This window comes from Ictalurus punctatus, chromosome 18, assembly GCF_001660625.3.
Source record: "Ictalurus punctatus breed USDA103 chromosome 18, Coco_2.0, whole genome shotgun sequence".
NCBI classification, from domain to species: Eukaryota; Metazoa; Chordata; class Actinopteri; order Siluriformes; family Ictaluridae; genus Ictalurus; species Ictalurus punctatus.
The window spans coordinates 3,277,856-3,290,200 of NC_030433.2; the positions used below are offsets into that span (position 1 = coordinate 3,277,856).

A 12,345-nucleotide genomic window follows, 5' to 3' on the forward strand; every position below is an offset into this window, starting at 1 on the left:
GTTTTACATCTGAAGCGCCGATGCCTGCAGATACCCTGAAAGAGCACACTGCAGCTCATCAAAGATCAGGAGATGTACGTGGAGGCGTGCGTCTGATCTCGACTTTTACGTGAGATGGTAGATCTGTACTTCGGTTTTCTGCACACAAAGGCACTGAATCCTGCATCCAGGGAAAAGGTGCTGTTGCAGTGCTCATGCGGTTTAGATCACGGACATTTCCGGATAGAAACCAGGACCGTCCCATGCAAAAATATGCTTGATTTTAAATGGCTTTTAAATCAAAGGCCATTTTGAAATTTATAAAGATGATGAGGAGTTTTAAATTTTTTGCAATAATAATAATAATAATAATAATAATAATAATAATAATAAATGGTCTGTCCTTACATAGCGCTTGTTTTAACCTTAGCGGGTCTACAAAGCGCGTTACACTGCTTCTCATTCACGCACACCCCAATGGTAGCAGAACTGCCATAAAGGCACTAGCTTCACATCGGGAGTAACTTGGGGTTCGGCGTCTTGCCCGAGGACACTTCGGCACGTGGAGTCACGTGGGCCGGGAATCGAACGGTTAGCGGACAACCCTCTCTACCACCTGAGCCACAGCCGCCCACATAAGAAGGAATGCTTTAATGATTAAATATTGCATAGATTACAAATGATGGTTGGTAAAATTCTCCTGTGACCCAATCTGTCATGACCCCCAAGACTGACCCTATAACGTGGGAGGAAAAAAAAACCAAAAAAAAACACGAATATGTAAGACAGTGCTGTACAGACACACGTTCGCCAGCCTGTGGCTCGTATCTCTAATAACACGTTTGATCACTAGCTGCCTTTTCGCTCTCGGGTTTAGACGTAATTGAGGGTTCGACTGATTACATGACTGCATAAAGCACTGCAAAGCAAGCCAAATAAACGTTGGCTATGCACTGAGTAAAAGACTAAATGCTAGGAAGATAAAATAAATAAATAAATAAATAAACGGATTTTTTTTTTTTTTTTTTTGGTGAAAGTTAAATCTGACGCATGACCTGGCTAGATTACGTCAAATGTAGATTCCAGCAAGTCTAATCTACCTAAAAGTGAATCTGCAGCTCTATCCGACACGTCAACAAGCCGGATATGTGAGAACTCGCATTAAGAAAAGAAAGAATCCTTTGTGTGTTCCCACAAGCTTTTTTTTTTGTTGTTTTGTCATCCCATGAGGAAAACTGCCTTTAAATAAATAAATAAATAAATAAATAAATAAAACAAAACAAAAACTGTGCAGCTTTTATTGAACAACCAAAAAACCCTAAAAGAGCATTTCCTTTTGGTTACCGAGGTTAAGGATGGCGTTAGATATATGCATAGGATTAATTAGCTGCTTTAATAAATGATACGAGTGGAACATCCTTATAAGGATGGTAAGACAAATAGGTGTGCGTGTGTGTGTCGGAGAAGTATAACTGCACTTCCACCTGACTTGCAATGCCGCCTGGATCTCACCTGCCCTTCTCCACACACACAATGGCTGGATTCAGTTCACGGTGAGGAAACTCCACCCTGGCCAGAGAGCACACCAGAGGAGAGAGGACCAAAGGAAGAAGTAGAAGAAAGATCGGAGAGGAAGACGGGCCAGAATAGGAAAGGGAATGTGGGGTTAAAGAATGAGCCTTTTCATTTGATTGGCTAACTAAACAGCGTTTATATCCAGAGGCGGAGAAGGGTTTTATGGGTAAGCATAGCTCACAGAGGAGCGGACTGTGCATCGTGCGGGGAAATATGTCCGTTTTTATACCCAGTTTGACAATATATAGTAGAACCATCATGTACTTCGTGAAACTGTCCTACTTAGTGAAACCCGTGTCTGGGCTGGGATTAGATCAGAACTGACCCGTGCTGGATCGCCGCACATCATGTCCCAGGTTCCGTAGTGGCCTTTGGCTTGTCGGTACAGTCGCAGGGAATCAGTGAACGCTGGTGTGAGCACCTTGTTCTCCTCTGACAGACCTGCAGGGGGCACAAGAGAGCACGGTTATGGCATTCATAGTACTTGCATCACTAAAGTTCACTTGCTTGGCAAAACAGGTCAATCTGGTTTAAAAATCCAGGTGGATGCTACACACAGGTGGTGGGTTGAGGAGATTTCCCCCCGCATGCAATGTGAACCGCTTCGAGTGCCTAGAAAAAAGCGCTATTAAAAAAACGTAGACATAAAATGAAACATTAGGGCACAGGTTCCCAACCCTGATCCAGGAGTACCCTCTTGTCCTGCGTGTGTTAGTGTATTCCCTGCTCTAACACACTCACTTCAACTTAAAACGTGCAGGACATGGGGTATATGTAAATCTAGGTCCAGGGTTGGGAGCCTGTGCATGTGGGGTGGTGGTGGTGGTAGTGGTGGTGGTGGTGGGGGGGATTAATTAAAAAATAAAAATAGTAGAGTAGAGAAGAGCATCTTATCAGTAAAAGAAAACCATTATTTAATGTATACACGCTTCCTGTGCTGAAAAAAGAAAGGAAAACCTGTTCTTCAAAATGAAACGAAACGAAACAAAGCAAAACAAAACCCAATAAAAACACAAAACAAAAGAGAAGCAAAATAAACAACACAAATAACCCAGGGACACGTACTGCGAGAAGAAAGGAAAACCGGTTCTTCAAAATGTACGAGACAAAACCAAACAAAAAATAAATAACTCGGGGACACTTTAAAAGGAACGCATCACGATGCTCATATCCGAGATAGAATCCTATAATACGCCGTTTATGAGATCAGTGAATGGGAGATAGAACTGTACAGTACTCGACTCATGAGATGCGATTAACCAAACGTCTCAGATTCAGTAAACGTTTTTTAAAAAAACGTAAATTTTTAATCTCTTTAAACTCCTGAACAACAGTATGAACTGGGTGTCGTTTTAACCCCACGTCTTTATCTGGGTCATGATAACCTTTCTAAATTCTTTCCTCTCCATACGTCCTGCACCAGCAGGAAATGAGCACACAAAAGCTGCACAAACACAGGCTGACATCAGCAGACTAGAGCCAGGACTACAGGAAAGGCCGACGATCGAGAAAGCTCCACGTTCGTGGGCAATTTAAAGGTGCAGTTTGTAACTTCTTAAAAAACGGTCATTTTATTTATTTATTATTTATATTTTTTTTAAAAAAGAGACCTCAGAAAGAAAAAAAAGAAAGAAAAACGTGACTTGTAATTTCGGCATGCGACGGATTATCGCCAGTTTCCTCGAGCGATATCTTCTAGACTTCTGTTTAGATTTTACATCAAGGCACCAGATGCAAGAAAACTCCCCTGAAAGGCATCTCACGAGACATACATACTGTACCTTCAACCGAGGGGTTGGGGTTGGTTTGGAGTAATAGAAAGGCTTGTCGATGTATTCGTTGCGACTGCAGTTTGTCTCACAGCCAGCAGAGGGCGCTAGAAATTACAACCTGCTCCTTTAATAATTAGGCAACAGATTATTGTGAACATGAGACGTACTCCTTGTGCGTGCGTGTGTGTGTGTGTGTGTGTGTGTGTGTGTGTGTGACTCTGGGACTTAGAATAACAGGAAGTGAGCAGATTTTAAGCTAGATTTTTCAGGAACAGGAAGCCTTTATTGGCAGAGAGGAATAAAACGGCAAGAGAAATAGGAAAAAGAGCAAAAATAGAAGAAAAAACAGCTCGTTTTTCTTGGCTGTATGTTCATGAGAACAACTGGTCAACGTTTGTGTGCAGTCTAAGAAGTGAAAGAACGTCCACAAGTGCTACAATCAGTACGACTGGCTTCATTGTAGCACCACTTACAGTGTTTCCAACACAGTGTCCTCATCAGTAGTGGAGTCGTCTTAAAAAACAACAACAACAACAACAACAACTCATACAGACGGGTAAGAGTGTGAATGGATTAAGGCTGGACAAAAATAAAAGCATGTGGTAGCATTTAAGGTGGCCTCTGAGTCTGAGGTGTTTCCACATCACACAACCGCACTCTGTGGTTAGCTGGGGCTCATGGGATGGCCCATTCTTTAAGAACCACAGGCATGGTGTGTGTGTGTGTTTGTGTGCACGCAGTTAGAGGCGGCGCGCTCAACAATGATCTAATATTACTAATACACAAGCTGATGAATTTTCTCAAAACAGAAGCTCTGGCAGTATTTCAACTGCAAGATTCCTATTAATGCGCTCATTCTAATATTATCGTTTCCATACTAAAAACTTCCTAACAGAGTTTCTCTGCAACATGACTGGGTTGGCGGTTCGATTCCCGGCCCGCGTGACTCCACATGCCGAAGTGTCCTTGGGCGAGACACTGAACCCCAAGTTGCTCCCGATGGCAAGTTAGCACCTTGCATGGCAGCTCTGCTACCGTTGGTGTGTGACTGAACGGGTGAATGAGACACAGTGTAAAGTGCTTTGGATAAAAGCGCTATATAAGTGCCTTCACAATGAGACCGGCCAGTGAGGGAACAACTGTTTATAGCTGTTAAGTGATAACAGGAACTTTGCGGACGATCCTAAATATTAACGTCGGCGTGAAGCGCCTTGAAAAGCGTAGCGTTATTCGGTGTGTTGAAGTAATTTCCACTGAAACAGGAAGTCAGGGCGGGACATATCGAGTGGCTCCTTATCCTTTTTAAACAGCCAATAGCGTTTAGCTTACCTCACAGTCAGGAAACTTACAACCGTGGGGGAGCGCACTAGCTTGTAGATAACCTTCCGGCTAACGCGCTCATACCAAAAGTCACAAAACGTCAGTTGTGATTTCATGGGGATTTTAAACGTAACTAGAGCTGCAACAACTGATCGATAAAATTGATAATAATTGATGATGAAAATCGTGGTCGAGGAATCTCATTATATAAAACACACTTCGGAGTGTAAATACTAAAGTAGGGTCCCAAATGACGTACCATACACGTACACTATGCACTACGTACTCTACCGTCTAGTGTGTGAGTTTTAGAAAGGTAATATCGTCTCATGAGGAACATTAGCGCTTGTACCGGAAGTACGAGCCGCTTCCTAGTCGACGGCGCAAAAAGCACTGAATTAAACTACAGCCCTAAATGAATAATATATATTCTATACATTATTAAGAAGTGCGCTTCAAGTACCCGGATGTTAGCACTTACTCAACCGAGAAAACGAAGCGTTGAACGTCGGACACACCGTGCACTCGACGGTCACAGATTTGCTTACGTAGCGGAACAGGGGGAGGGGTTCCACAAGGTGCTTTTCAAGATGGCCGACGACACTCTGGTGTTCAAGACGTCGTACGAATGGTAAAAAGGTAATGTTGACAAACAGTAAAATCAAGAAATTCATTCCCGTTGACGCTCAAGCTAGCGGCATTGCATTAGCGGCATGACGTCTTTTACCATCCACTGGGCTTATACTTCTGATTAGCAAAAAAAAAAAAAAAAAAACGTTAGCGCGCCATTTGAGACGATACTTACCCTTCTAAAACACATACACTAGAAAGTACATACTGCATAATGTAAGTGCGTCGTGTATAGTACGTCATTTGAGACACAACTATAGACGCTCATACAGTACATACACAGTCTTTGAACGCTGATGGTTAGTAGTATCCTATACCATCGAGATGAAACGCTCTGTGCGAGACCTGTAAAGACCTACGGCTCCGTACCATAATCCTCCACGCGTCGACCCTCAGTGCCAGGCATCATAAATGGCACTATACACTGCTGCTTCCTCATTCTGTACAAAACTGCTCTGTAATTCTACTACAGCTCAGTGGATTAATCTAACCTTTCATTCTGGGACTCTACATTGAACCTAAGCAGTAGTTAAAGAAAGCATCAGAAACAGGCTGTTTATTTCCTGGTTTAGAAAAAGGCCACACACACACACACACACACACACAAACAAGGCGTGTCCATGCAGTGGAAACCCATGTCATTGAAGAAGAATCAGAACGATGGGAAAAATGCGACTACAAACAACCGTCGCTACTGTATAGATACAAATCAAAACATTTTCCAAACTCACCAACCCTAACCTAACGCTTCCAGGTATAAACCGAACGATTTATCACGCAACAAACATGCAACGCTGCCATTATGTCGTCTCAGAATGTAAGAAAAGAATGTGTTCTGGATGAGTAATATCCTGGATGAGTGATGAGTGGATGAAATCAGGAATTTGGACCACCACTAACATGGCCTTTGATTGCAAAAACATTGTGTTCAGAGAGAATTAAAAAAAAAAAAAAAAAAAAAAAAAAAAACACCCACCGATGAAGCATCAGCTCCAAAACAGGCCTGCGCACCATGAGGCCATTACTGGGTGTAACTGGAGTGACGGCTTAACAGGAACCGACTCGTCTGGTTGCTATTGTAACACAAGGCAATAGTGTCACAAAATATCGCACTGTTAAAACACAAGGACGAGTCAAATGGTGGAAAGATGCCTCACAGAGCACTTATATTTCCCCTAAAATGAGAATGTAGAAAGAAAGAAAAAAAAAAAAGAATCCTAAACAAGAGAGTCATATATTTAAAAACAGTGTCAGCTCGTTTGGTGTACTAGATTTTGCTTTTTGTGTGTTTCTTTTTCAATTCGATTTGATTTGTGTAGCGCTTTTAACAATGGACATTGTGTCAAAGCGGCTTTACGGAAACATATGAGCACGTTATACAGATTTTAATTGTGTGAGGAAAACCTCCCTAAGATGATACGAGGAAGAAACCTTGAGAGGAACCGGACTCAGAAGGGAACCCGTCCTCATCTGGGTCACGACGGATAGTGTGAAAGTAAAAGAAAGTTCAATATGGGTTTTAACATGAAGCCTGCTTTCACGTTTTTTATTTTGTAAAGGGTTACAGCTGATGATGTTGACAAACTTCCATCCATCCAGTTTCCATAACGCTTATCCTACACAGGGTCACGGGGGAACCTCGAGCCTTTCCCAGGGGACTCGGTGCACAAATCGGGGGACACTCTGGACAGGGTGCCAATCCATCTCAGGGCACAATCACACACTACGGTCGATTTAAGAGATGTCAAATCAGCCTACAGTGCACGTCTTTGGACTGGGGGAGGAAACCCCCCCGAAGCACGGGGAGAACATGCAAACTCCACGCACACAGGGCGGAGGCGGGATTCAAACCCCCAACCTTGGAAGTGCGAGGCAAACATGCTCTCCTCTTCCAAATTTTTATACACTTCATTCAATAAAAGTATATTGTTGCATTCTAAAAGCTTATTTAATATGTACGCCAGTGCGACCCCTTGCCCGTTTGAACCCGTGCGCTCATCCGTTTACAGAACCGCCTTCCTTGCAAACAAAAAGTGAACCACGCTGCCCGTTAAGCCGCTGCTTTGCATGATGATAAAGTTCTCCGCGGTCTTTATCGAGCAGTCAGGCGGCCCGATGTCAACAGCCCTGCGCTCTTTCATCCACTCGGCCTCACACAAAAGCTTTTTAAATTAAAGATGAGCAACACAGCCCTAAGCTTTTACCTCCAACAATACAAAAAAAAAAAAGTTGTACACATTCTCGCCTCATAACGCCAGGTCTAGCGGTACACGGTTACTGTAGCGCTAAGTGACGCTCGGTGTTTGGAATAAGCCCGATTACTACTTTCACTGAACCATAAATACCACAGAGCTGCCGTCCCACACACACACACTGAAAACAAACACGACCCTCTGATCACTTCTACCGGCAGATCTAACATGATAGAAAATGGTTGTCGAGTCAGCTGTGAACCTCCTGCTGGGAGGAAACAGATGTGCACTGTTCTGGCCAAGGTGGATGTTGGGAAAGCTCACTTTAATAAATAAATAAATAAATAAATAAAGTTGTTTGTGCCAGACTAATACGAATAATATGATTTTTTTTACGTACACAGCTCGGGTGCTGATCTACACTAGGATTCATTTCCTGATCATCCGATTCATTCTAATTCACAATCTGATTGCTCCTAGTGAGGCATATATGACGGGAAACTATACACATGATTGTTGCCAGTTGGTAGCTTATATATATATATTTGGTAGCTTATATTCTTACAAGCAGTTTTTCTTTAAAATTTACATACTTGATAAAAAAAAAAAAAAAAAAAAAACCCAACAACTGGTCTTTTATTGCCGTTAGAATTACATTTAATTCTATAAATAATATTTATTTCACTGTGAAAACGCCCTCAAGAGGACGATTTTTATAGAAATGTGTTGTTTAATCAAGAACATACCATGAAGTGCACTGGGGAGAAGGAGAACAAAACCAAACCAAACCAAAAACAATTCATGGCTCAATATATTTACATGAATATCCGTATTACTACAATAATTTACGTTTGTAAAATGCATATATTTCTATTTAATGAGCTTAACATAAACCTGCTATTAATTGCCTATTCACTTTTCGTTAAACTTGGACATTATTTTACTTAAGTGGAACATCTGCCCTAAATTTAAATACTTGGATACATTAATTGTATTTTCAGTGTATATTATAGAAACCCCCCCCCCCCCCACAATTTTCAGTATAAAATCTAACATAAATCCTACAAGCTGTAATTAATCAACTGTGAAATAATAAATAATAATGAAATAAATAAATAAATAATAAATAAATAAATAAATGATTTGTGAATTTTCTCTAATATCCTCCTACTAATTGGGGATAGGAATAAACTGCAACATTTCAAACAAGCAAGAGTTTTACGGTTCTGAACATGGAGAAAACTGAATTTTAAGAAGAACCCACTGGGAAAACGAGCGTTTCAGCGATATACGACATGACCCGATGCTAAGTGAGCAGAGTTTACGCCTTCTTATGCCAAAGTTGCCAAGTTTCATCCAATGTAGCGGTCAAAAACAGTACAATAAGCCCCCCCCCCCCCCCCCCCCCCCAACCTCCCCCGCTGTTCAGTTTAGCTCTTTTTTACTACTACAGTTAAAGAGAAGACATGTTCCAGATGCAATGTATCAATCATTATAAACAAAATCATTTACATGATCAAAATTTCATTTCTACCTGCAGTGTCTTGCCTTAAAATAATATCAGAGTCACACAACAAGGAACGGGGCCGTCTCAGAGCTTGTGCTCTAATATCCGTGATCTTGTAAGAGGGTCCGGATGTATACCCTGTGGATGGTGCTCCTGTAACGAGAGCGCAGCTTTTAAGACGCGGATATTAGTCGGGACGGGGATGAGAAAGTGCACAGAGACGGGATGAGAAAGAGAAAGAGGACAGACGGAGAAAGTAGAACACGAACAGTGGAACTGAGGGTTTTAACCTGGAACATACAAAAACTAAAGGGATAAAACCAAGGATGGAGGGAGTTGTAGGAGTTCTAACGCTAGGCTCGGAGAGAACCAGGCTCTAATTTACAGCAAACGTGTAGGTAGCACTCAGGCCTTAATTACTGATCACAACCTGTCCCAGAGATCCTTTCATTTTGTCATAGAGAAATGTTTATATGTGCGAGTGAAAGACCACGGGAGATGCAAGCTATAGCGATATGAATTATATATCAGACTAGAATTGCTCACTATTTACAACCACGGTGAGCAGAAAAGCATCGCAGAATGCACAACACACGGAACATTGAGGTGGATGGGCTACAGTGTAGGCACAGGCTCACTGAAATTAGACCGTTCAAGCTTGAAAGATCTTTTCGAGCAGTCCTGTAGAGCATTTATTTGAGTCGCTATAGCCTTCCCGTCAGCTGGAACCAGTCTGGCCATTCTCCCCTGAATGAGCAAGGGTACAAGTGTTCCTATTCTTATAAAAATACTATTTATTATCGACAGTCTGTATGACATGTGCAACGTAATCCCCTTTGCATAAGGCACATTTCCTTGCATGGCTTGGAAAAGCTCAAATTCCTTCAAATATGTCAAGGTGCCTGATGGGTAATTGTTGCTTGGATAAACGCTCATGCAAAACACTTTGACGCGAATATAGCTCGGTGAATAAATCTCGCCTTTCATGCTGGTCCTCGGTAGCATCCAACATAATCAGTACTTAAGGAAAGCATCTAAAACGGGCCGTTCAACCCCCCCCCAAGGTAACTAAGGACCACACAAATGCCAAACAAAAGCAAAAAGGTGTGTCTGTTCAAAGGAAGTACATGTCTGAAGAATTCGAAACAAAAATGTCACTCTAAAAACATATGACGACGACAACCGTCCCCGAACGACTACAGTCAAGAGTGTTCAACTGAGCTCGAACCAATCTCAGCTTCAGGGAGATAGAGGGGAAAGACACGCTCTCTGAAATCTAATTCAAAACCCAAAACCGCTTATAAGATTCCTTTGGGTATCGTGTTAAACTTGTTTGCATACCTATACACCTAATTCGACCCGTGAACGACTCTGTGCGTTAAATTAGAGCGCAGAGACAGAACCACTGCTATAAATAGAACCTGTTTGAGTTATCACCATGTGCAATTCGCCCCAAACAAATTCCTTTGAGCTTTCACACACTCTCTTATGGATTGAATAGCATTAGAGGAATCCAGGCTTTCACAAAACAGGTATACACACACCCACTCACCCTGCTTTATATCTTGAACAATGGCACTGATGCCGAACAGAGATGATTAACGAGGGTGTAACCGTGACAGTGATGTCTGGTAAGAGTAGTGCATAAGTGGGTATGCTGGAGGAATCTCAGAGTAGCATGCTAAACGACGAGATGTTGTTGACAATCATAATGAGGTAGAAGGCAAAAGGAAAAATACTATGAAGGCGTGGATGAAAGAAGCAGACACTGCAGTTATATGTGAATGTAGTATGTTGAAATGTTGACCCCATTTTCACATATTGGGGTCGGGGGGGCATTTGTATTCACGCACAATCGTGTAAGATGTCTTGGTATGCCGTAGCGTTACAATTTCCTTCACTGGAATTAAGGGACCCCAAACATGCTCCAGCATGATGAGGTCACTGTTCACAAAGCGAGCCCCGTGAAGACATGGCCTGCCAAGATCGGAGTGGAAGAACTCACGTGGACGGCACAGAACCCTGACCTCAACCCCACTGAACACCTTTGGGATGAACTGGAACGCCGAGTGCTCTCGAGCCCTCTTGTGGCCCAATGGGTAAATCCCCACATCGATGCTCCAAAATCTAGCGGAAAGCCTTCCCAGAAGAGTAGCGGTTATTATAGCAGCAAAATGAGGAACTAAATCTGGAATGCGATGTTCAACAAGAACATACAAGTGTTATGGTCAGGAGTTCACATACTTTTGGCCATATAGCGTATGCGTGTATTTTAGAAGTACTCTATGTTGGGCGTAGAGGATTTGGGTTTGAAACGGGGGGTGGGGTGGGGGGTTGATTCTCAAACGTGGATTGGAGAGACAAATGTGTTTATACATCCATAAATAAACATAAAATTCAATACGCGATATACCCGAGACCTCCTGCACAACGTTTACACCTGGAACTTTTAAGGGCCTTAAAAGGTAAAACATCCAACCTAAATCACTTGCATAAGATCTTCAAGGGAATCCAAGATTTGGTCTCTTTTCACTTTGGCTTCCTACGTTACCCACATCCACATTATAGTAGCGCCAGTGGGATTTAGCCCTCGCTTAATCCTTTCAAATAGATAAGACAGTGATGCAGCAGCGCTTTAGTTCTTCAGTGTGTCCAGCGTTCTTAACTCCTCACCTGTACACTCTGCTCAACAAGATCAGGATCCAAAAGATTTGATTTTCACGCTAAAGCCACCGTGACGTCATCTCGAAGATCACGAACTAGCCGGGCCGAGTTTCTACTCTAACTCGGTACGTGTGTCGTAGAGCAGCATTGCATTCTGGAAGTTCGAGTCCAGCTGTCTTCACTACTTCTACATTGAACGTTGGTGGAAAATAGGAAAAGCAGCTCTTGTTTTTAGGAGCTAATAGTGAATGAACAGTAACTCACCATTGTTGGCGTGTCTGACGCAGTCCTGGAAAACGGCAAGCCACTTCGTCTGCTCTTTCTCCGTCCTCACACTGAAGTAGTGATGGCGAGCGTAGGGGTGCCACAAGATCAGCAGAAAGCTGGAGGCAAATTTCAGAAACTGGGAACTTTCCGGTTTCGCCTTGGAGTCTAAAGTCCAAGCAGAATGCACAACATGTTAGGCTGGATGGCTAAACAGGAAGTGGTGGCTCAGTGGTTAAGGCTTTGGGCTACTGATCAAAGGGTAGCAAGTTCAAATCCCAGCACTGCCAAGTTACCACCACTGGACCTGTAACTCCTCACTTGTATCTGGTCTCCATTTTAAGCCACTTTGGATAAAAGCCAATTTAAACTCGCACCAGACGAACCTAACTTTGATCCACTATTTCCACCACTTCTTGAAATCACATCTACAACACCTGAT

General features: G+C 42.5%; 1 protein-coding gene across 1 annotated transcript in view; it reads right to left on the minus strand.

Annotated features, from left to right (window-relative positions):
• The window catches only part of niban2a (niban apoptosis regulator 2a), a 36,990-nt gene that overhangs the window by 12,806 nt on the left and 11,839 nt on the right, over positions 1-12,345 (minus strand). Inside the window, exons 5-6 of the mRNA XM_017492837.2 lie at positions 11,904-12,071; positions 1,880-1,995 (exon numbers count right to left, since the gene is read on the minus strand). Coding sequence (XP_017348326.1) covers positions 1,880-1,995; positions 11,904-12,071 — 284 coding nt within the window. The remainder of the gene's footprint in view (positions 1-1,879; positions 1,996-11,903; positions 12,072-12,345) is intronic.